At 44.2% G+C, this 26,532-nt stretch overlaps 1 protein-coding gene across 2 annotated transcripts in view; it reads left to right on the top strand.

Annotated features, from left to right (window-relative positions):
• The window catches only part of SMG9 (SMG9 nonsense mediated mRNA decay factor), a 216,611-nt gene that overhangs the window by 16,560 nt on the left and 173,519 nt on the right, over window positions 1–26,532 (top strand). The window contains exon 2 of one of the 2 annotated variants that reach the window (XM_086929854.1): window positions 10,924–11,176. The exons of the other annotated variant lie outside the window; for it this stretch is intronic. Coding sequence (XP_086785980.1) covers window positions 11,024–11,176 — 153 coding nt within the window. The 5' untranslated portion in view covers window positions 10,924–11,023. The remainder of the gene's footprint in view (window positions 1–10,923; window positions 11,177–26,532) is intronic. 2 annotated transcript variants of the gene reach the window in all.

Raw genomic sequence — 26,532 nt, 5'->3', positions numbered from 1 at the left:
TGCTTTTCCACACTGGGAGCAGCTAACATGCTGCTCCCCATGTGGAAAAGCAATCTGCTTTGCTATTTGGAAGAGAGAGCAGGTTTCCTGCTCTCTTCCAAATAGCAAGGCAGTTTGCTATGGCTCCCAATATGTGATGACCCCGTGATCTTTATCAAATATGATTAAAAAAAATATATATATATCTATATCTATACTACTATTATAAAGAGAGAACACAAACCTTTTGGCAAGGTAAACTCGGGAACCACAGCGCCAATACACACACCCAATACATTGTTGTAATCCTCAGGGTGTGCAGATGGACATATGCTATAGAAAATTAAAAAAAAACGTAAATTAAAAAATATAACTTAAAAAAAAAAAGTAGTGCCCTGAAAGTAGCGCCGGCCGCGACGCTGACGGCCACAATGTAGCGCTGGCCATAACATACGTGATGACGAGGAGGAGCGGCGGTGAAGTGAGGAGCTCGGGGAGGAGCGGCGGCTCAGGTAAGGCTCTGGGACACGGGACGGGAGGGAGCCGGTGCGGGAGGTTGGCCCGGAACAACTGCGGTAAGGCTCAGAGTCTGGGGCAGCATTTCAGGGACACGGGACGGGAGGGGGCCGGTGAGGGAGGTTGGCCCGGAACAACTGCGGTAAGGCTCAGGGACTGGGGGCAGCATTTCAGTCTTGCGTGCACTCCCGCCCCGGACCCTGCCCGCCACGACATTGTCCGGGACACAGACAATGTGGTGGCGGGCGGGGGCCGGGGCGGGAGTGCACGCAAGCCTGAAATGCTGCCCCCAGCCCCTTTCTGCCCCAGGCAACGCTGGGGCGGGCTGCTAGTATATATATATATATATTTATATTTTTTTTTTTAGCTAAATCTCTCTATATGAGCACGATGTGCTTTCAAACCCTATGGTAATACGAACATAGGATAACAACATACGGTGGAATGCCTCTACCTCACAAGCCTGCCCACAAATGAGTGAAAATAAAAAATGATAAAGTTAAAAAAGCCATAAGTTTGTACACCAAGTCACTGGTGGGGGCATTAATGTGTGTTTTGATACCTCTGTAAAATGAACTGTATGAATGCGGGTGGAATGTCTTTTTTGCTCATGTGCATGCCCACATTGAGCTATTAATTTTTTTCTTGTTAAAATCCCTTTGTCCGAAATTATTGGCACAATAAGCCACTAGTGGTGGCAATAATGTGTGCCTTTACATTGTCATATGAACTGTTTATATGTAAAAAAAAAACCTATTGTCTTGTTATTTGTTGCCCCGAAGAAGTCGATATTCTCGACGAAACACGTGTTGGCTACCTTTAATACTTCGAAGACCTAAGCTTGAATAAATTACATATGGAGTCTAAGAATAGAAAGAACATATGAACTGTTGCTTGCATTACTTCTCTAAATCAAATATGTATTATAAACTGTGTGTGCCATTGGGAATGTGTAAAGGATATCAAACGACCACAGGCACTTTTTTGATCTATATATTCAAATTTCTGTAATTGTTTTGTATTTGAAATCTTTTTTTGTCTTATTCGGACACGAATGGGCACAAAACGGAGCTGCTTTTTTCCTGTCAGATGAAACTCCCATCATCTAGTCTCTAGTGGCCTATTAAATTGAATCCACCACCAATAATAAATACAGGTTGTAGGAAAGTAAGATCTGCTTTCATGGTTTTCCCCACTTTTTGCTGGTGTTATGATGTTTTCTGACTAGTCCTACTGGGATCCTGCTAATCAGAACCCCAGTCACTGTGCTCCCTTCCTAAATTTGACAATGGTATTTACTTTGGTACCTCTACAATTGGCTATTGGTTTACCCTTGTAAGTGCCTATTATATTGTACCAAGGTACCCAGGCATAGGTACACCATGGGTCTCCCATGGGCTGCAGCATGTATTCTGCCATCAATGAGAGACCACTCAAACTGTGGCCTCAGGCCTGCCATTGTAGCCTGTTTGAGTGGGTGCTTGCACTCTATAAATGTAAATGCCGGCATTTGTAGAGCGCACAGCTACCTCCAACGGAAGTGTCCAGGCGCTGTCCGTATATCTCTTAGGAACCCTTCCTGGCTTTTCCCTGTGAAATGCCCATGCCTGGGCACCCCCAAGGTGAAGCCAGGCATCCCAGCGCTGTTGGGGCCTTTGTGGAGATTAAGCAAGCTATTGCCCAAAGTGGGACCCATGATTAAAATAGGCACCGTGGCGAGAATGATCAGGTTCGAGGAAATTGAACCCAAGACCCGCCAAGGCGGGTTGTGAACCCTGATCCTGTGCCAGACCTCTGCATCAGGGTCTGCCGCTCTAACCATTGAGCCACACTTCGCCAACTTCTCTAAACACCGATATAAGCTTCCTCATATCTGAGGTTACTACACTTAAAACCTATGTCACCCCTATGGGAGGCTCTTCAGTCCTGAGGGAAGGGTGCTTAGTTACAAGTGTGGGGGTGCACCTGCATGAGCAGGGCACACCTACAAATCCTGGAGTCAATTCTCCTGGCTTTGTAAGTATGGTCATGCATTTAATACATATAGTGGACAACAAGTCAATGATGAGATGTCTGTCTATATATTGGCTGCACCAAAACCGGTGTCAAGCATGTTGCAATCTTTCCCCAACACTGATTTGTGTTGGCTGTAGGATCCCATCTACTGGGGGGGGGGCTCTCCTAGGTTGCCCCCCTGTATTTCCAGTTCCAGCCTTTCAGATTCTAACCGCAAGCTAGTGCTGCTGCCGACCACACACATTTCTGCCCTTCTAAAACTGAGTTTGAGCAGGGTATGGCAGAACAATATGTTTCCTGCCACAGGGAGGTGTGACCACCTCCCGGACAGGACGTAGTGTATTGGGCTTGGGTGGGGTCGCTTGCCAGTGCCACCTGACTGCTTTGAAGGGCGCATTTGGTGCCCTACTTGCATACTCCAGTTTGAGCCAGTTCACAGAGCCCCCTGGCTCCTACTCTGGCATGAAACTGGACAAAGTACATGGGAGTATCTTCTCCTCTGTCCATCCCCATTCACCGTGGGACAAGATTCAAACTCAAAACCACTTCAACCGTCTGGGCACCTTGGACTTCACTGGACTTTGCCTGGAACCGAGATTGCACCAAGGAAGACTCTTGCTGCTCCTGGTCTCGCTGTTCTGGTTGTAGTCTTTTTCGTCTGTGCCTGTGATTCATCCAGGATCCTCTCAAGACGCCCACAGGGGCATCTAAGACACACGAAGGAATCTCCCTTGGAGAAAAGGAGTCACTCCCCTGTATCTGCAGGCTTCACAACAGAGCTGACCAGTCTGCTGCTCCCAGCGTCCCATGGACTCCGAAAGGCTCAGCAACACAGGTGGTGGTTCTGGAACTCCCCCGAGGCCTGACCTGTCCTCTCAGCAAGTTTGAGGCCAATATCCCTGTCCGCAACCGCTGGAACAGAACCCCTGTGCACTGTGTCAACTTGCCATTGCCATGGCTTGTAGGCTGTGAGCTTCAGAGATCTTCAGGCTTCAAGAAGCTCCAGCATCTCTTCCTACCAAGATCTTCATCCTCACTGCATCCTCTGCACAGTGGGCCAGTGTCTTTGGTGAGCTACTCAACTCCTGTGCCTTCGGAATGTGGGTCCTCTTGATGACCTTCTTTGGCTACAAAGGGCTCCCCCGCTTGCTCATGGCCTACACTGACTCTCCTGCATTTGGTGATTCTCTTGGACCTTGCCTGTCCCAACATTTCACCTTTTTCTGTGTACCACATCTGTTGCTGCCCCCAAGACTTGTTGGTGCTTTCACCGCACAAATCCCCCGCCCACCCCCATGGTTCTTGACGACCAACGTGGGACAGCTCGTGAGCGTTGCCCCGTCCTCACAGTTGCAGCGGCAAGGTCACCGTTTTCACTCCTGCATCTTCCGTCAACTTTAGTCATTGCTCTTTCATCCTTGGATTCCAATGGACTCTTTCACCTTCTTCGCCAGCGGCATTTTTCCTGAAGTCCTCCGTTGTGGACTACGGCAGTTTCCGACGTCATTTCGCAAATATGCATTCGGCATCCCTGCTCTAGGTATCCTAATTCTTGGGGTACACTCGGGTGAGGTGACTGCAACCTTCTGTCTTCCACAGGTTTTCTTTTGGGTCCAATGAGAAGGGTCCTCCGTCTTGAAAACTGCAACCGTGAATTTTCCCATTGACTTGCATTGAGTACTCAGCTGTGTTTCCGCTCTGCACACAGCCTCCATGGGGTTCCTGAGTAATTACCTCGGGTGGTTCCTTGTGTCCCCAGCTCTTCTGAGTCTTCTGGTCCCAGTCTTGACTTCGGTCGCCGTTCCCATTTCACTTCTTTAGTATATGGTTTGGTCCCCCCCTGAATTTGTGCTTACTTACCTGCTTACATTTGAAGTATAGTGTGTAGTGTGTTGATATCGCTGGGTAGGAGATATACCAATATGTTTGCGAGTGTGTATAGTTAATGTGTTTCTTTTTCGTTTAACCTACACTGTATGATTAGTTCGGTTCAAACAAGCTGCTTAACACTCCTTCTGGACTAAGCCTGAAGGCTGCTTTCCCTAGCTACCATTTAGAGAGCTTTCTATGGTTGTCTAAGATCACTAAAATCATCATAAGGGTTGTCTGGATTTGTGCCTGTTGGTTCACTTAATTACGAGTGCACCATATACTAAGCCAGCCTCCTATGAATAGGACATGTTACAACGCAAACATTTACAATGCATGCCTTTACCACACGGTTTTTACATCGCAAAATCCTTTACAACCCATGCCATCACAACACATTTTTAGAAACTACATTTACAGCGCATTCCATTACAGCGCATACCATTACAAATACCATTGCAACGCATACCATTGCAACGCATACCATTGCAACGCATACCATTACAGCGCATACCATTACAGCGCATAATACTTTTAGGGCCACAGTAGGGTATGTTTTGGTTAGTGTAGGGGTAAAAATTACTATTCCCACTCTATTGAGTGCAACAGTATGGTAAGTGTTGGTTAGTATAGGGGTAAAATGACTATTCCCACTCTATTGAGTGCAACAGTATGGTAAGTGTTGGTTAGTGTAGGGGTAAAAATGACTATTCCCACTCCAGTGAGTAGGGTAAGTGTGTGATAGTGTGGGGGTATTCCCCATTACTTACCATATAATGCGTTGTAATTGCATGCGATGTAGTAACGCGTTGTAATGGTTGCGTTGTAATGGTTATTTCCCGCATCCTATACGGGTCACCTCCGCTAGAAACGCAAGGATCATGTTTGATTCTGACCTTTCCTTCGCTACCCAAATTCGGTAGATCTCATCGTCCTGCTTACTGAAGTTAGGATCTATCAGGAAATTACTGCACCTTCTGCCGGTAGAGACCCGAAAGATGGTAGTTGGTGCGCTTGGGACACGGGCATGGATTACGCTATAGTTTATATATATATATATATATATATATATATATATATATATATATATATATATATATATATATATATATTTTTTTTTGAGTTTTATATCGCGCCTGGTTACCCTTGGGCATCCCCGCGCTCATCCAGAGAGATACGCCAAAGCAAGAGACACATGAATTAGGCTGGGAACAAATGAGTTTTTAAAAGTTTGCGAAACCGTAAGGTGCTCGTTTCCGAGCGCAGATGCAGCGGAAGGGAATTCCACAATGTTGCCACGTTTATGGAGAATCTTCTGCCCCCGGTTCTTGCCTTCCTGACCCTCGCAACTTGCAACAGATGTTGGTGATCTGAACGAAGGGCACGGGAGGCCTTATAAGATTGAACCATATCCCGTAGGATAGGTGGGCCTTTCCCCTGCAGAATTTTGTGGGCCATACAGAGTGCTTTGAATTTCACCCTCTCTCTGACAGGGAGCCAGTGTAGCGCCTTTAGCGCAGGGTGAGCTGACTGACGCCTAGGAAGATCCGTCAGGAGCCTGGCGGCCGCATTTTGCTCTTGCTGCAGTTTGTTTAAGGTAGATTCGGTGCCCCCAGAAACAGCGCATTGCTGAAATCCAGCCATGAGATGATAAGCCCCTGGATGAGTAACCTCCTAGAGGCGACTGGGAGGAGAGGTAAGATCTTCCGGGCTGACCGGAGCAGACCGAAACACACGCCTGCGGTATTTTTAGCGTGTGTCTTAAAAGAAAGGTCCTGCTCCAGCCACACCCCCAAGCTCTTGATCTCCTGTTTGGGGGTGGGTGCCGCTCCCAGGCAGCTAGGCCAGCTACTAGGTGACAAGGAGGGAGGGGAGTTCCCCAGCATCATCAGTTCCGTTTTTGAGCCGTTAAGTTTAAGTGCTGAGCTGCACATCCAAGTAAAGATCTTAGCCAAACACGTGTGCAGCCGGTCGGGTTGGTTTGCCGACTGGGGGAGCCCTACCACCAGCTGAGTATCATCAGCGTAGCTGATGATCTTGATACCCAGTGGCAGTACCACACTCTCCAGTGGGGCCATATAAATGTTAAACAATGTAGGGCTCAACGATGAGCCCTGTGGCACACCACACTGGAGAGGGACCGATGATGACTTCTCGTGGCCTTCCCACACCTCAAACGTACGACCTTCAAAAAAGGACGCGAACCACTTCAGGGCCATCCCGGAGACCCCCACCCCGACAGCCGTTGGAGTAGCACCTGGTGGTCTACGGTGTCAAATGCCGCACTGAGGTCCAGGAGGATCACTGCCACCGATCCCCCTGAATCCAAAATGCTCCTGGCATTCTCCACGACTGCCAGCAGGGCAGTGTCGGTCCCCTGGCCGGGGCGAAAGCCCGTTTGGGAGTCACCCAGAAGGGAGTTGGACTCCAAAAAACCCGATAGGCGACTATTCACCAGCTTCTCCGCCACCTTGCTAAGGCCGGGGAGCAGGGAAATAGGCCTAAAGTTAGCAAGGTCAGCGGCATCCAGGTTAGGCTTCTTCAAGAGGGCCTTGACAACCGCTCCCTTCCAACTAGGGGGCACTACTCCTTGGGTGAAAGATAGATTTATGAGGTCCGTCACTGGGCCGCCGATGGTAGGGGCTACCTGCTTCAGATATTTCATTGGTGCAGGGTCTTTCGGAGATCCACTCTTCATGGTCGCCAGGGCCCCGAGTACTTCTTCCACAGTGACAGGACCGAAAGAGTCCAACTCCACTGACCGCACCCTGGGCAGAAACTCTGGGTTGCCACCCGAGGGAGTCTCCTGGGCTAGCCGGGGGAGAGAAGCCAAGATGTTATCTATTTTGGTTTTGAAGAAGGAGGCAAGTTCTGCACATTTCTCACGAGGATTGTCGTGAATGACCTGAGGTTCGGGAGTTTTCAAGAGTTCTTTGATGACCCTAAATGATTCTCTCGAGGAGTTAGAAGAGGAGCCTATTCTCTCCTCGAAAAACTCAGATTTCGCTACCCGGACTGCGGATTTATAGATACTAAGAGCCGCCCGATATTCTCTCCGGCTCGTTTCGCTCCAATCTTTCCTCCAAGTCCGCTCCAGCCTCTTGCAGCCCTTCCTCAGTGTTCTCAGCTCTGGTGTGTACCAGGGCGCAGATCCCACTCTCTTACCCCTGGTAAGAAATCTCTTCTTGGGGAGGATGGCATCAAGCGAGTTAGTCAGCCAGGTGTTTAAGTTCTCATCGGCTACTAACGGATTAGACCCAAGGGTAGGCCGGGACGCCTCCAGATGTACCGCCCAGGTGTCCACTGGGAGCCTGGACCAGGCTCTTTCCACAGTGTGTACCCTGGGAGTTGATGCCACTGAGACATCAAACTGCCACTGGGCAGGCACCATGAAATGGTCTGTCCAAGGCTCTCCGGCTTTCCTGATTTATAGACTCCAAATAATACAGAATGTGGTGGACAGATTGATTCGACGGGTACCCTTTCGTCATCACATACCCCCCCATCCCCCCCCCCCCACCCCAATCTGAAGCTGCTTCTTTGGCTACCAGTTGCTAAGAGGGATGGGTTTAAAGCCCTGACATTGGCATTTACAGCCAAACTTGGCAAAGGTTCAAGATACTTGAGAAATGGGATTAATCAGTACCAGCAGGTGAGAGCCTTGAGATCAGATCACCTGTGACTCCTGCATATCCCGAGGCTTGCCAAGGTTCGCAAAGGTGGCAGGTGTTTTTCGGTACTGACAGGCTGGCTTCGAAACACGTTCTTTGTTTAACTGAGTCCGAACACTGTTTCAGAAAGGATATAAAAACCTGGCTTTTTGCCCAAGTGTAAACTTGAGTGGCCGATCCTGTCATTCAGTCTTGCTTTTGAGTGCCGGGTCGCGTATGTTGAGTTAGCCGTGCGCTGTACAAATGTCTTTGATTGATTGGTTCTAATGGCCCTGTTCCTGGGCTTTATTTTTGCAGTTTGACATTCTTTACTTAGTTTTTGCTCTTTTTTTGTCTTCTAGTTTTCTATTTGATTAGAGTGACCTTATCATACCGACTTTCCTACTTAGAACTCTTTGTTTTGTAATTCCTTTAGACCCTTCATCCATTTGACATCTTTACAACGCATCTAGTTGAAGCATTGTTGTAGGGTTGACTTATATTGTCGCCTTTCTTGTCATCATTAAGTAAATGTTTTTCTCCTTCTAGGAATCTTGTTTATTTGTCCTACAGAACAGTTTTCTCCTCCATAAACTCGAGTGAAATCATAACATTGAAATATGAATTTTAATAACCATGTTTTCACTTTATTTTTGTTCTGAGTGCTTTTAGATTTTGAGTTGTGATTACTCTGAATGCATACTTACGGGCCTAAATGTTTAATGGGACTTCTGAGCAAATAGGTGAGAACTTCTTTCTTACATTCTTTTTCTTCCCCTTTGTGATTGTATTACACTAATTTGTTTTCGGTAAAAGGGGATTTTATGTATTTATTTTAAAATGTTTTAAAATGTAAGAGTTAGACGCCTGGCTGCTGAAGGGAGGTGGGTCACTTGTGTCCATTTTCTGGAGTTGTTTTCTACCCTGATATACATTACATCATAACTCCATAAGCCAAGCCTGAGGAACTAATTTTATTCAAGTGACCTGGTGTCATATTGTGTACTTGCTCCAGAAACACAGTATCGGACTGATGTCATTTCTGATACTTCACCTAACACACTGATAGTATAAAAATACAAGCTGGTACTGTTGGATAGTTAGACTGTTTTTTTATTATTTGCATTTTCAAACCATAGAAACAGAACAAGCATGTCGTAGCAGATTGTCCATCATACCCTGCCTTCCCCCCCTCCCACCACCCACCATCGCCGCGATTGCACAAAACTTTGCCCTTTGTCCATGTATGGTAACATGCCAACTACATCTGAACATGGCGCTGTATCCGAGCGGATAGTTAGACTGTTAAACTCTCAAGTTGAACTTTCCGATTACATGCTCAGCGTTGTTGTGGTCATTCTCAGAAGGCTCTTAGCACTGAAAAGGGGTCAAGAAAGTCAGGCCAAAGGCGAAGCATCAGATTTACAGTAATCATTTATAAAATAATCATCCGTTGGCAGCGTCAATAAACGCTACTCTACATTTGTCATTAACAAGCGACAATCTGCTGTGTATTTGAGCGTAATTCAGAACATACAGCAACAGTGATGCTTAGTTAAGTAATCTTTCACAGTACTTTCCAGCATTCTTCTCATTCTGGATATCCTGAGAAGGGTGCCAGATTGTTGTTTGACGCTCTCCTGTAGGTAGAGGACAATAGGAACAGATACCCCTGGTTGAAAGCTGACAGGATCCGGACTCGGCATCAATCCTAAGCATTCCTGATAGGGAGCTGCTGTGCAATGCAGAAAACCATTAGTATTCATGTTTTTGTGCCGCTGTCAGCGAACTGAAGCGTGCCTTTCCATAATGCCCTGTTATAAAAGTGCAGAAAATCATACTTTCCACATGATGAGTCGCAGAATCGGGACCAATTGAAATTTAGTCTTAAAGTGCACTTGCAATGGTGGAGAATCATCTAACTTGCGTTTTTAAAATGTCGTAGATGTTGGTTTAGGATGGGTACGGACAGTTTGGGTGAGCCATTCTTCAGAAGTAGGTGAGTACAGGCAAATTTGTAAGTTTTGTGTGTATTTGCATACACCTTACCAGTAGTTTCTCACTTCGAGATGCACTCCCATTTCAATGCGCAGACATACATACCTGCATCATGTACAGAGTTGAAAGTCTTTATGAATACATTTTGCAAATTTGAATGCTTTTGGAATTTGATGGCTGCTATTGAAAAGTCGGAAATAGTATTACAAGCTTAGGAGTAGATCTGCAGGAGTAGCATTCTGACTTTTAAAACCATTCAACTTAACACACCCACTGTGATAACTAACATATATACTTTTTGTTAGACCTGCCTGCTCTTTAGGCAGCCATTGTGGCACCTGCATGTCCAGGCTAAAAGTGAGATAAAAAGTGCTCCAATTGAGAGAACAATGTTTTCGATTTGTTCCCATGTTAGACTGTCCTATGGAAGACCTTACCAAGAAGTCTGTGTGGGACTGTGACACTTGTCAATGTATCTAGCTTCAACTTGTGACTTCAGGCTGGCAACTAATGCTCTCGCAACCCTTTAGGGAAGTCAAAGCTCTCTTATTGTCTATTTGGATAATATAAGTGTTGATTTAAAAAAAAAAAAGAAAAAAGCTGTATACTTTGTGGGTGATAGTTAAAAATGACATCAAAAAAGGAACGAAAAACTGTAGCACCTTGCCTATTGTTAATACTTGCCCTTTTAGACCTGTAAAGAGGAATACTAAAATTAATTTATTTTAAGGCAGTTCAGTACGTCAAACTCTTATCACTCAATTTCGGGTCTGTTTGCAGTCACAGACGTTTGTTTTTTCTTTCCATGTCTTCAACCCTTCCTCCCCACCCCAACAAATAGTTGTAAATCCCTTGCAATAATAGTTTTTCCCCTCCTGTCATCATCCCCTTCTAGCAAGAAAGGACACGCCCCATCTTCCCAGTTTAAAGCATTGCCATTTGGACGTCGTCTTCGTTGGGTCCACTGTAACGCTGTCCCTCCCTCTACAACGTCAATGTCTGAGTCAGGCCACAGCCAACCCGGAATGTACGGTCCCGGCCGGAGGAGGAGACGGAGGATGGAGCCAGGACTCGTTGGGAACCTGAACCTGTCGGGGTATGGGAGGGAAAGAGATTACATTCCCCGAGATAGGGATCCCTATGGAAGGGTAAGTGCACGTTCTCCTGGGGGTATGGAAGGGGACATTTGTCCTTAATGGGAAATAGACTACGCTCTCAAACTTTTTTCTCAAGTGTATTGACGTTTACTTGGCCATGCAAAAGGGCAAAATGATAACGGAGTTTAGAATCCATCTTCCCGCCCTACCCTACTTCAACTCTTACGTTTTTGAAATGATGTTTCCACCTGGCTTTTGCCATGAATATTCTTTCTGCCACAAAGACTTGCAATAGGAATTTTGTTTGAAATCTGTATAGGGAGAATTGAATCGCCAGTTATATCTATTGCAACATTTGGAAATTGCTAACTTGAAGCACCTCCTGTATCTGTACCAATGCTTAGCTTCTTGGCTCAGATGTCTGGTTTTCTGTTAGTCAGCAGTTAGGCAATGACATACCACAGCTAACAAGTCTCTGACGATGCCTGCAGCACTGCATTTCACACGATATATATATTTTCTGTAAACCTATTTGCATATTGGAATATAAGACACATTGAAAGTTTGACCACAACTGCTGTTGTGTTTTACCAAATAGCGTTTTTGCCCTAGACTGTCTTGGAGAACCATTACTGAAAGTATGTTGTAAATCCACTCTAATATTTAGGAACATTTTGTGATGGCCAACAAAAATCTGCTTGTTGCGCCAACAGGATGCTACCATTCTTTCTATTGTTCCCCTCGTACGTGATTGTTAACTTCAAGCTGTCACTTTCCACGTCTTTTAGAACCTTAAGACTCAGCATCTTGATAGAACTACTTTGGATAGTTTTTGTGGAGGTAACACTTCCAGTTGGAAACTTGGAATTTAGTCTGATGTGTTGAGACACCTGGGAATGTGTTCTAATCCTAATATGCCACAAAAAGAGTGCTCTTATTCAAAATGCATGTAATACCATGCCACAGAACATACAATGTTTTCATATTCGGCTGTTCTTTGCTCGGATAGTCTGCCTTTTGTTATATAATTGCTGGATTGTGTACTCCATCTTTTGTAGCAGGGAGCCAAGTAAACGTTGATATGCATGACAAATAAAGGTGGGGGTATTCATTCCACTTAATAAGTGTTGATTGACATCTCCTGTGTATGCTTGGGGCTCTACTGTTCCATACTCCTTCTTAGTCTGGGCAAGTAGAAGGCTATTGGTATTTGTTGGACCTATAGATGTTCATGATTTTGTATTATGAACAGTCATCTTGTCAGTTAGATTACTGCAGCGACCTTAACGAGCTCAGGATTTATGCAGCCATCCATTAGCGATCTCATAAAATCGTAATGTTTGAAAACTACTGATTGCCTTCATATTCCTATTCCATCTGCCAGTAAACTAACTCTCATAGCATGATTCTCCTAAATTCTTTCCCCATTCTTATTTCATTACCCGTTCTTGATGTTCACTTACCACTCTTCTTCCATGCCTGCTTCTTCCCTTTGTCTGCCCCTTTCCCAAAAATTAAAGTATCTTTGTTCAGCACTGCTTGAACAATGCTTTAAGCCAACACTGCATTCTTGAAGACCATCTTGTTGTCCCACCTCTCTTCACTGGCCTTTTCCCCCATTCCCCGACCTAGCAACCATTTCTATGAAAAATACAAGGCTGAGTGTAGTGACAGATGGTCATCGTTTGTTGCTGTAGAAGAGGGCCAGAAAATATAAGTTCTGAAATGTACTTTACTTTGTGTAACCCACTGTTGTCTAACATTTCCCTAAACAGCCATTGTTAATATGCTTTAAAGCTGAATCACAACTTTTAGACTTTATGCGAAACAAAGGTAATTTGGAACCCAGAGAGAAATTCTTTTGTTGCCTATTTTTTTGGAATCATGTTCCTGTCCGAATTTAAGTGTGTGTAACATTAGTTACGCGCCTCATTTTTTAAATGTTAACATCAAGTTGATGATGGTGGTGGCAGAAAGATATGAGCAGTAACATACAGGCATGAAGTGAAGATGTACAAGAGATGAGAGAAACTGATTTGGGCAGGAATGGAACACACCGCCTTTAAATAGACCGAACCTGATACATTAGAGTTGGTTCATACATAACTTGCACGTACAGATTTATTGTGTTGGTCTATACTGGGTCAAAGTTGTTTCTTTGCAGAAAGTATACAATTTCCACATATAGCTTGATGCTCGTAGCTTGGTAATCTCCGCCAGCTGTCCTATTGCCCACTATGTAACCTGCAAAATTGCGAGAAACCGTGTCGCAAGATGCTTATATGCATGCTTAATGACACTTCCTACACCCAGTACTTGTGACATAGAGAGTGCAGTGGATCAAACACTGTGGGAAGCATTCTGCCGATTCCCATGTTGGGGAACTGCCCAGATGTGTTGTAGGAAATCCCTTCTTTGTGTATTAGTGAGGGGCCATCGCTCTTGCACTCCCCATAGATGAGGGTATCACTCTCTGTACCGTAACGTTGTGTACCAGCAGTCCGACATCCTCTTTAAGGAGTATAGAAAAGAAAGAAATAACCAGCTTCCATTCCCAGAACTCTCTGGAAAATGTATATTGCAGTAGGTGATTTAGTTGCAATATTAATGTGGGTTGTACGTGCAGTGTTTTCCATAATTGCTGGTACATTGCATGGGATAGTGGACTTCTCCACTATTCGTAGCCTGCCTCATCGTGCAATCACTGCATACACTACAGAGAGTGGGGAAAACGAAGGCCTTTTATTTTTTTTGCTAATCTATTTTATTGATTTTGAGTAATGAACAGCATAGCACATTCCAGCAATGTAGTGACAGGCGAGTAAAACAATATTGTGATGATCTACATTGCCACATCTCCTTCAACAGAACTGTACATGAGTTTAGAGTAGACCAACAAGAGATGAGGAATCTGATTATCCAACCTTTCCCAACCATTTGCCCCAAATTTTACGATGTTTGGCTGAGCATCCCCTGGCCTTGTACAGTGGCTGTTCCTGCGTTGCGCACCAGTCTACTCCTTTGCACCATTTGGCTATGCTTGGCAGAACAAGATAATTCCATGCTGCTGTTATGTCTCGTTTGGCCAACACAAGGGCGGTGCCCAAGAATGATTTGTCTGCTCTAGACCCGTTCAGCCCATCTGGGGTTGTGGGGTACCCCTCGCCCCCCCCCCCCTCTCCCCCCCAGCACCTCCATGAGTTCCGCTAGGAGGCTGTGAGGGGGCAAGACCACACCATATGGTAAAAATCCACTGGTTCTACCCCACAGCGTATACAGGATGGATCTGGTGTTAGGCCTGCTCTTTGGAGGCGGTCAGGGGTGAGATAGGATGTGTGTAAGTAGTATAGCTGGACCAGGCGGAGTCTGGCTAAGACCTTGATGGTTTTGGGAGCTATCAAGGCATCTAACAGTTGTCCTCTTCCAGAACATCCAGCCAGGCCTCCCATCGATTCCTCAGTGAGTCGAGGGAGGTTGGGCCGTTGTTAGTTAAGGAACGATAAATGCATGACACCCCCTCCTCCCCAGGTCTCCCATTGTGATTTGTGCTCTGAGGGGCTGTGCTCTGAAAGCGACGTGCCAGTTACTATGTGACTGTTGAGTGCATGGAGGAGTTGTAAGTATTTATAAAACTGTGACGGGTGGAGTGAGTGTCTGGTTAGAGAAGCCTTTTTACTTAACGAAACCAGATGGTGTGACCTACACCAAAACTGACTTGCTCAACCATGTATGTGCAACCACTCGGATCACAAACCACACACTGGCTCGGGCTAGTAAACATTACTTAATTTGTGCATTTTTTAGTCAGCCTTATTAGCTTTAGATTTGCCCCAGAGTTTAGTAAGTTTCCCAAGTTATGGAATGCCACATCCTGACATTTCCCAATCTGTGTCTTCGGCTTCTCAAAATCCAGCTGGTAGGTAGTCTATAAGAAAGGATGGGGTAGATCATCTGGGACAAAATCTATAATGGTTATTAATCCTTACCAGGCACTTTTCCCCTTTTCACTGGACTCCGTTTCTATCAGGGTTATATTTCAAGATCTCAGTACCACAGAATATATCATCTTACCTCTCTTTTCATATACTTCAGATTCTGTATGCTTCAGTTGCATTAGCTTGTATAACTCTTTGGTTCGTTTTTAGGGGTAGATGATCGAGGCATTGTACATCAATTCCTTAACACTTTTGTTGCTTGCCAACTCGTATATATGTCCGCAGATCAGTCATCCCAGCTAAGACAAATTCCTCTTACTAATCTAAGCTTTGTCTACCCAAGCCTTAATGACAAGAGTCAAGTGCTTGTTGGTGAACTTGTGTCCTTTTGTTTAGTGCTCTTGTTAATTCCAGATTGAGATTTTTGATTACAGGGATTTAACCTGACCATCAAAATGGGAATCATGCTTTGATTTTCAAACTCCAGAAGCTTAAATGCAAATTGCAGCTCAGTAGGTATTTATCTTGTACACTCAGAGGTCATATCTTACTTTGCCAACATGGAAGCTCTTCTTTGATCTTTTTGTTAACAAAATTTGATAAGAATTAAAAATTAAAAAAATAGTGATCTAGACCACAGCTGTTTCCTGTATCTGCATGTGTGTTTTGAATTCCAATCGCGATTGAGGTAGGCTCGTATTTCATTTTAGCAAGTATAGAAAGTGATTTAACTTTATTCCATGTGTGCACTACTTTTAGATAAGCTTAAACGGTATTCACCTGTTACAACGCATTTTTTACAACGCACTACCATTACAACGCAGGCATTACAACGCATACCATTACAACGCATGGCGCTGGGGGGCGCTCTAGGATAAGAGGTAAGTTTAATTTACTATCCAACACCTTCCCTAGGGTCCACGGGGACTGGAGTTAGAATAGTAAATTATACTTACCACTATCCAGCACCCCAAAGCGCTATGCGTTGTAGTGGTATGCGTTGTGAATACCGCGTTGTAATGGTATGCGGAGTAAAAGTATGCGTTGTAACGTCATACATCCGCTTAAAACGTACTCACTGGCAAGTCTTCCATTACTGGTAGGGAATTGTATTTGTTGTTCAGTGTGTTGCTGTAGCATACACAGATATCTTGCATTTAGGAAGATCTTCTTTAGGAAGCCCTATGAGATTAATTTTTGCAGGACCAGCAGAATAAGGAGCCCTCCTGTTGGTCCGAGAAATTCAGAGGCTTCGGGTGGTGAAAATGTGTGCCCTGGAATGAGTGGGGTTGGAACTCCATATTAATGAGCCATTTGAAGTCTGCACTCTGGAGTGATGTACTTCTATCAAAGTGATACATGACTCCTTTCGATTTTGCCTTACTTATTATGTGGTAACTGGCCTCTCAAGGCATCTAATTTAATAGCAAAAAAAGCTGACTCGGTAGGACTGACTTAATTTGTCTTCGTGTGTTTTCTTTTGTAGTTTCAGGTGCCCATTATTAACTAAACCCTCACACCACCATAGTAACAAGCTAATCTGTTTGATGCCCTAAAAGTTAAATCTTGAATTGGCCTGTAGAACTTTTGCTATAAGCCACGTATCTGATATTTGCTACTTTACTCTCTTTCGTGTATGCTACTTGAATTGCATTTTGGTGCCCCAGATCTGCGATGGACCTGTCCATTACAGCCTCATACCACAAAACCCTAACCTCTGCAGCAAGATTCAGATAGTGTGACAGCATGACTCCTGTTGCACTGAGACCCTCTGAGGGATGTAACGCAATAGTGTGGTACAGTAAGACACAAAGAGTGTTACAACCAGACCTTCGAAGAGCTGACCAAGACCTGTGGTCTCCTGGAAATAAACCTGTGGATCCACCTGTCCAGTCCTCACATGCAACCAAAGTTCACTGCCGTAATTAATTTACCAGCAGTTGGTGGGTGGCATGAGTGATTTCCACAGTGGACAGAATGCACAGATTGCTTTTGTTCCACACATGGGACACGCTTTCACATCTGGTTAACTGCACAGCTGTGGTGGCTTTGAAACAGATTTTGACCCTTGATCAGGCCCTTGATACCCCATCTCTATATTGCCAGAATCAGTAAAGGGGATGAACAAGGAATCGGCACGCAAGAGAGGCACTAAATCTTGTAGTCCAGTGGAGTCCGAAAAGAAATGTAGTCCCTGAATTTATATCGTGTAAATGCCACAAATCATCCAATCACAACATAGTGCTGAAGGAATGTTGCAGACGCCGCACAAATTAAGAATAGGAAAAAAATCCATTGAACAATAAGCCTGGAAATGTGAAAGTTAAGAACACCATCCAATCCAGGGCAATCGTCCTACCCTAAGTGTTCTAATCTGTTAGCAACAGTAGGTCTTCAAAAACGGACAGCTAATGCTGACTGTAGGCAAAACCAAAACCTCTGCAAGGTAGTGGTCTCACGAATGTCAAAGCAATTACTTCCTGAATGCCACATGATTCCTAACCTTTGAACGACTAAGATCCTACAGTTCCATGTCTTGTTTGTTATTGCCGGAACCGATCACTGTTAAGTTGTTCAATTTAATGGTGACAAAAAGAAGGAAATTCCGGGCAGAAGGGGGGGGGGGGGCACTGCTAAAAATGCCCCGCCTCCCTTCCCTACTTCACATCATTCTGAGACCTGGAAGACATGATGCTCCTGCCGGTCTTAGAAGCACATAGTTACTCAGCTTGCCTGAGGTGAAAAACAGCCAGCGTGATAGCACTTGGTGTGCACCACAAATAACTACTTCATCTAGTATACTATGAAAACCATAAATCTCGTGGGGAGTAACTTTCTCGAGACACACTTTAAATGAGATCTGGGCAGTGCCATTTTGTATTCGCTGTAGTGTGACCATTAACTATTGTGATGTACTCCAAACACAGTGCTTTGATGTTGACAGCATGCAATAGGGGAATGTACTTGGTCCTCTCTCATAAGCTTGCCACCTTGTTGACGACCTGTGGAGCCCGTTACAGGTTAGAATTCAAATTGTAGTCTACTTCTGAGATTCCAGACCCCTTTCAGATGGATTTTAAAATCTCTCCCATTGAGTTAGACCAAATTCATCTTGTGAGAAATCTTAGTATGAGGGTCCCAGGATAATCAGGTGAGATACTGGACTCCAATTGTAATAACTGAGATCTTTAGTCGGTGAAGATCTGGGTACTCCATACTATGAACCCTCCAAACTGTAATCAAGTACACATTTTTAGGTCTCACCTGAGACGGTGAATGCACTGTCGCCTGTAAGATCTTTGCATTGCCTAGTGCCTGCCAGATTCTTTCTCTCTCTTTGTGTGGTTGTCTCTTTGATGGAGCAAGGACCTGGTACTGAGTAATGTCTTTATTAGTATCCTTCTGCTGCTCTTGCTCGGATCGAGGCGCATTGACACTATAGCCGCATACTTATTTAATGTTTGAAAGCTCAAGGGTCATTCTATACTTAACACCTTGGCTGCTAAGGGTTTTCCCGCTGGGTGCTGCAGATCCTCATTCCCCATTGTTCATGACAAGGCAAGCTCGTCATAAGCGCAGGGCAGGTAACACCCATGACGAGCTGGCCTTGTCATCAGCGCTGAAGGGGTTAATCTACAATGACTGGCCATACCATACTATACTAAACTATATAATGATGGACCCTGACATGCCACATCTAACCATACTATACATTCACTATACCATACTGTACAATCTCACACCACACCATGCAATGCCATACCATACAATAACAAAAAATATTATACTATCCAGTACCAAGCCATACCACACCATACTAATCAAGGAAAGGCCATACCATACAATACCATAATAGGGCACACTATACATAGGCATACAATACCATACTACACCAAACTAAGCAATGAGAGGCCATAACATAATATACTATACCATTAGCAGACCATACAATGACGGGCCATATCATAACATATGATACGACAAGCTGTACCATATCATACTAAACAATAATGGCTCATACCATACCATACAATAACAAGCCATACCATACTATACAATAACAGGTTATTACATAACATACTACATAACATAACTAATAAATAAGTAGCCAAGCGGATGGTCTCATATAGCAGAGGCCTATTAGCTTTGCCAATGACTGTTTAGCACTTGATTACTTAGCAGCGAGGCAGAGCAGTCTTAGACTTACTCGGGGGATGTGAAGTAGGCTAAAACTCTTTGATGCACAAACAACACATAGTAATTCACTACTGAGTCAGTGCTATTCTTTTATTAAAGAAAAGAAAACGACTTCCATTACACACACTACTAAATAAAAAATAAACATATACTAAGAACTACTTACAAAATGGCATATGAAAATAACTATAAAGACACCCTCTAGGGTAGTCACACAACCTTCAGGGTGGGCACAATAAAGAAAAGCCAAACGTCACCCCCCAAACGTTCCCTGAGCCTCCTGTGCAGGCAATCAGATGCTCACATATTTTCAATATTCAAGCAGTGTCTGACTATTACACGGCAATTGGGCAGTGTCCGATGGGCTGGTCTGACAGGTCAGCATGTGGGCCAGTTTTTTTTTTTAGCAATCTCTTGCCTGTTTTATGGTCTGGTGGGCTGATTATTATTCTTTTTTTACTGTGATTTCACTAATATTTTTCCAATCCTTGCCTGCAGCAAGCACAAATGCATGCAGTCTCCCATACCGTGTCTTTAAAAGTGGAACTCAGGCCACTTTTGAAATGATCTGGCTCGCTAATGGGGGACATCTTATTTTGGTGCTGGGACTATTTTATGCAAAATAATCAATTGATGGATGGAATTCTGGACAATGCAAACATTCACCCCCAGTCACAAGGATCTGGGTTTAATCCATCATTCTTTTGCTCACCACACCACCCCAGTTTGGACCCAGCCATATCCAAATCAGTCTTGAACTTCCTAGCCAGGTCCTCCCTGAACAGGAAAGAAAGATCCTAAAACTGGTTCCAGGGCATTACCCTTCATCAGCCAGGCTAGCTTGAATCCAGTGGTGTAGTGAGCACGGGACCCAGTATGCTTGTTTCCCGTCCAGGGAAGACCTGGCTTGGCAGTTCGGTCTGGACTGTTCCCATGAGGCACAGGGTCAAGACTGATTTGCATATGGCTGGGTCTAAACTGGGGTGGCATGGTGAGAAAAAGAACGATGGATTTAACCCAGATCTCTTGACTGGGGTGAATATATGATTTATTCAGCATTCCGTCCATCATTTGTTTGTGTAGCACTATTCAACCCAAGTTAGATGGGTTTGCCCAGACATGAGTCCCTTGCTCACTGCGCCACTGGATTCAAGGTAGCCTGGCTGATGAAGGGTAATACCCAGAAACTGGTCCCAAGATGCATGTTTCCGGTCCGGTTTGGTCTGGACTGTTCCTATGAGGCACACAGTCAAGACTGATTTGCATATGTCTGGGTCTAAACTGGGGTCTCATGGTGAGAAAAAGAACAATGGATTTAACCCAGAGCTCTTGACTGGGGATGAATGTAATTTATTAAGCATTCCGTCCATCATTTGTTTGCATAGCACGGGACTATTTTATGTCATTCATGCATTCCAAAATTCCTAGCTCCAGGTGTGTTTTTAACTAAGAAAACAAAAAAAAACAAGCAACACTCTCACCAGACCCAGGAGACTTAGAGCAGCCATCTTAAGACGTCCTCCCAACGCTCTGCATATGCACATTTTTTACAGGCATTGCAAGGCCACAAGGGATGTTTTCTCTGCCCTCGATAGACGACTTTCCAGGGCCTTAGATGCAACCATGCTGCTCTTCTTTTTTTTTTTTTTTTTTTTTTTTTTTTTTTAAACCAAAGTGTCTTTTGGTGCTCGTTTTCCAGTACTGTCAGAAGATCTGGGTATTCTCTCTTTGCTTTCTATTCTCCAGCCTTCTTGTGAGAAAATACAGTGGTACTAGGACTCAGCGGAGTCCAGTGCTTCTCGTGGGGCTTGTGCCATGGAGCCCAACGATTTCCTGGTTCTCAGGTACTCCCTGAAGGATTCTTGTGAAGGACAAAGCAATACACTCTTTATGGCTCCCTGTCTGGGAACTGGCCCTCCCAGGTGGCATTCAGTGGAGTGGAGTGCAGCATGTTCAGATGGGCTGATCCTCCCTGGAGCATTGGCCGTCCCTGTGGGAACTGGGAAGTAATTAATAAACTGCTGGACCCAGTATAGAATTTCTCTTCTCTGTGACCTTGGGACCCCCGAGGCAGCCTGCTCAACACCTACTGGCAGGCTCAACAAAACCTTTTTTTTTTCTAGATCATTTGTTTGGCGTTTCTTGCATTTTGCACCTGGTGGCATGCTCCAGCCACACTAGGCGTGTGGGGCTTCCAGGCCTACTCTTCACGTTTTTTTTTTTTTTTACTACTTCCCAGCCGATGAGGGTGCATTCAGGGACCTGAGTCCACATGAGTGGAGCAGCATTTAGCAGAGAGGCACTGGGTGCAGCGGAGTGGCACTGAGTGGGGTGGCATTGAGTTGGGTGGAATGGTGTTGAGTGGAGCAGCATTGAGTAGTGTGGCACCGAGTGAAGTGGCAATGTGTGGTATGGAAAGTCGCACGAGTTGCTACCGATTTGCCCTACAGTGCTTCAAAGCCTTGTGCTATTTCAATCCAATAATGATATAATGTTACCAATTATCTCGGCCTACCTCTATGAAAACATCGGAGGCCTTTTATTAATGCAGGAGCTTATTTTTTTTAAAGATGGAGCTCTCCGTAATTGTAGAGTACTCACTTTTCCAGGTTTGCAAGAACTCCCAATTTTTGGAACGTAGAGAACTCTTGATTTGCTTTGGATCTTGACATTTCGTTAATCAGTGAAGATGGTGGTAAAATTCAGGTATCTTGGTGTAGAGATCACTGTTTACAAATAAATGTATTTTTCACTGGGAGGGGCTAGTGGTTAGGGGCCAGTAGGCAAGGGAGCAACATATTGTATTCTAATATTTATATTGCGCTTGCTTACCGTATGTGGGGTGCTGAAGCGCCTGCCTACATGGATAGTACTCTACACTGTGCAGGGTGTGTGGTAGGCTGTTAGTTTTGCTCCTATGTGGGAAGTGTTTCCCTGTGGTGCATGACAACCACCGAGAAGCGTTTATCGTGAAATGGGATGCAGTGCTTGGTAGCGCGATGAAGACATTTATTTTATTCATTCGTTCATAAAGTTTTATATAGCGCGAGCATGATCCAGAGGGATATCAGAGCGCTTCACAATTACGGCTGGTCAAGGTTAGGCAGGCAACAAATACATAACACAGGAAACAATTACAAGGGGTGCAAACATATCATCACAGTAAGTACAAGGAATGAGGGTGTAAGTCCAGTATTTTCAAGCACAAGATCAGAGCCCAATTAAGGTAAGACCCTGTACATAAGGAATCGTTTTACTTCAATTTTGAAGGCAACTGTGGAGGTGAGACTGCGAATTTCATGAGGGAGAATGTGAGAAAGGTGTACAGTTTATGGTTTTTAGTAAACTGACATTTTTTTGTAGCTCTGAAAGTCCCTTTATGAAATTTGTAATGTACATCGTACACTTAATTAGGTACTACACTCACTGCTCAGAATGCAATAGTTTTTACGCAAGGATTAGAGAGGCCTGGTGAGCAAAACACTGACATTACAGAGGTTTTTTGGGGGGTGGGAGTGTGCCGTTTGTAAAGATCCAGAAATGTTTAGGCTAATTATTTTGTTTAACTGTATTCCCCATAACTATAAGCTTGATATTTGTGAAAAAAAATAGAAATTGGCCATCTATGCAAATGATGGTATACTTGGGTAAATGCGTTACCTTTCACTTCGCCTGTTTTGGAAAGCTCAGAAGAGACAGGTTTCAGGAATGGACATATTTAGTTTGAGCCATTTCCAGGAAAGAACGCTACATATTTTTAAATACACTTTATGATGTGATCTCTCGCTAAGTCTGATTTGATTGGAATAATGCACCTGATGGTGTTACGCGACATAACCTAATGGCGAGCTAAGGAAATACCATGGCTTTCTGTGAGATTAATAAACGTTGCACAGATTTTACACCCCAATGCACAAACTAGTTGACTCATTAATTGTAAAATGAGAAACGAGAATGAACAGTAGGAGGGTGAGGAAAGGATAAGAAAGGTGGGAGAAGAGACATGAGAAACTGGATTGAGGGGAGAGAAAGGACGGGAGAGAGTGATGTAGAAGGAAACTAGGTGACAGATTTAGGGGGGAGAGAGACTACGAGAGACACTGGCGATAAATGAGTAGGGGGAGTGAGGTGGAGGTGAAAATAGCAAATGGGGAAATCGGGGCGCCCTAAGACATGATATACTTGGTGTCGTACATTTGTTTGAATGTAAAGAAAATTAATAACATTTGGTCAAAAGATAAAAGTGGTGCTCTTGGCTAAGGCACCTGAGGGCGCTACTGTCTCGTTAATGTTCGGGTATCGGGGATGAAGAAGGGTTTTTAGTTTGGATAAAACATGTGCTGTGTTTCTTTAGGAGAGAGGGAAAAGGAGGCGTATAGGTTCAGGAAAGGCTAAACGGAGATGTCACAGCAGTAGGGATTAAGGAGATGGAGCCAAGTGGCTACACTAAAAGAAGATATCGAACTCTTGCAAAGAAACCTGAAAATTAAATAGGCAGAAAAGTAGGCAAAATAATTTAGCTTCGTTTCACCGAAGTATAACAAAGGATATTAAAAAGCAGCCCGTTGTTCCTGCAACATGTTGTAAATCATCGGATATTCTCAGACCCCACGTTTCTGAGTTAATTTAATCCAGTCCTAACATGCGTGGGAGGGAAACCGAATTTGTGGGAGTGGCAGAAGAACACACCCAGCAGTGCAGTGCCCAGGCAAAAGAGCATATTCAAGATGTAAAAACAAGCATTGGCATAGCCAATAGGTCTCGCCTTTGGGACCTTATAAGTGTTTAGCCATGCAGCACATTATCACCCACCAGGCAGATTTGTGTAATGGAACTAGTACTTATGTAAAGTGCTTTGATACCTTCATTCGCGCTACATATTGCAAACAATAACCAGCATTGGCATAGCCAATGGATCTCGCTTTTAGGACCTTATAAGTATTTAGTTATGCAGCACAATATCCTTGGTGCAACAACATCAACTGTTGCATGGCTAAACACTTATAAGGTCCCAAAGGCGAGAACTATTGGCTATGCAAATGCTTGTTTACAGAGAGAAATTTTAGCCGAAGCATTTTGGAACTAAAGAGTAAGTAACTTTAAAGAAAACAGGGCAGATAACCAAGCAAAAACAAACTACAATACTAGAATAACGAGGAGAGGAACACAGAGGGAGGATCGACGGTAGGAAGGTCATGTCTTAAGCTGTTCACACAGATTGAAGAGAGGTGGTTCTAGTTGAAAGAGTATTGGGTCAGGCATTCCAGTCACTACCTGAGGCCACCGAGAATGCTCTGTTGTCAAATGTGACTGTTGTGACTAGTGGGCACATTCTGTAGGGCTGGGTCAGCAGAACAGAGAGTGTTGTTGCATCTGAGGTTTGAATTTTACAGTCATTCAAAAGAATATTGGTAACTGGCTTGGTGTACAATGGCGAGTGGCGTAAACAGATTTTGTAAGCGGACTAGTAACCAATGGAGAGATTGAATGATGGATATGATGTGTACGGGGATGTGCGGAAATGAGAGGAGCTTGTACATTCTGGAGAATCTTCCAGAGTGTGAAACCCCTATGAAAAAGCTTAAAAGTCTACCTTGATTGGTGGGAAAATGGTGACACCAACAGGGAAGCAAACATCCATATTAATAAACTGGAGGGAATCGGGTGAGTCTTTTTGATCACAGATTCAAAAGACAGCTAGTATTGCCGCAGGTGCTTGGACCACTGCCAAGACCGTTCAGGTAGAGAAAATCCAAGGTGCTACGGAAACCAGTAATGGACAAATGTGTAGACAGGGCTATAATGTAAGTACATTAACTTAGATGACAAGCTGATGCAGCATCACAAATTATATTATTTCCATAAATGCTGTTGCTAGTCCCACGCTTTGCTTTTTACAGTGTTTCTTGTGAGAACAGTAACTCGTAAAATACTTTTAGTTTCTATTGAGTAGAATAGGACTAACGGGTGTGTAAATTTACATGCTTTTGGTAATGTTGATTGCGATGGCTACAGTGTTTGCTGTCATGACAACATCTAGGCAATAGCACGTCCTTGTTCAGACCCTTTATTTCAAACAATTCTGCTGATTAATTATTGCAGATGAATTACCTTTTAAAGATTCTCTCGAGCCACCTAACAATTTCGATGGTAGCACTTTGAATCATAAAGAATAAACAGATGCCGCCTAAAAATAAGGTCAACCAAAAATCTACCCGAAGTTTAATGACTAGCTTCCACACAGCCCTGTAAGGGGAAAACAAAATAGCCACCTTACGAATTTATTGCAAAGGCACCCCTTGCAAGCAGCTCTGGCTTCCTCAGCTACAGTCCTTTTGTTTATTAATCACAATTAAATAGGCCACAAAATCCAGTAGATGCATTCTATAGCCAGCACCAAAGAAAGATAGTGTCTAAAAGATTCCTTCAGATTCGGTCCCAATCTGCTCTAGAAGCATTTGGAGGCAGAAAGAAAGAATCATCGGATATTCTCAGACCCCACGTATATAAAAACATATATTATCATCTATATGAAGTAGGAACCATTTGTAATGGATCAACTGAATTTTCCAGTACAAACAGCAATGAAGCTGAAAGACTGAAGTTATAAGGCGAAGAAGTCCTACTTACCCAGGTTGGCTTCTAAGATTGATAGGGTGGGAGAGAGCGAACCCCTTCATTCTGAGGCAATTGGGAGAGAGGGAACCGTGACATGGAGGGGAAAATGTCAGCAAATTAAGTCACATCCAATTCCAGAGCTGCTAAGGTGGCATGAGTGTGCATTCGAGACTACTACATTGTAGTTTTGTATAACCAGCAACTAGTATGATCCATTCATACTAAGTGTACGCACGTTTGTATGTAGTTCACTTTAAAAAAGATGCATTCACTTCCAGCGGTATCCCCGTGATGCAATGTCCAAGTCATGGCAGCCACGTTCCAAATGGGTGACATCCCAGTCTAGAACGGTGCAGCAGGGAGCGCTTCTGGCTCAGCAATTTCTATTTTAAAGGCACAGTGCGAGGAATGTGCCGACACAACCCAGCGAGGGCCGCTTTGTGACTCTGCACCAAGGATAAAAGAAAAAAGTAATAGAGGGGTCCTAACGCATTCATGCTCTGTATGCACAATGTCATATGGAAAAGAGAGAGAATGACGTAGATGAAAACAGTGGCAGGGAAATATGGGCGCGGGACAATGCCACTGGCTTGCTTACCTCTAGTCACAGCAGACGGACCAACAATTAACATGTGGTTTGTAAATGATGTCTGGCAC

This window comes from Lissotriton vulgaris, chromosome 7 (genome assembly GCF_964263255.1).
Source record: "Lissotriton vulgaris chromosome 7, aLisVul1.2, whole genome shotgun sequence".
Taxonomy (NCBI): Eukaryota; Metazoa; Chordata; class Amphibia; order Caudata; family Salamandridae; genus Lissotriton; species Lissotriton vulgaris.
The sequence above is the reverse complement of the archived record's forward strand: the minus strand, read 5'-3'. Positions and strand labels throughout refer to the sequence as shown.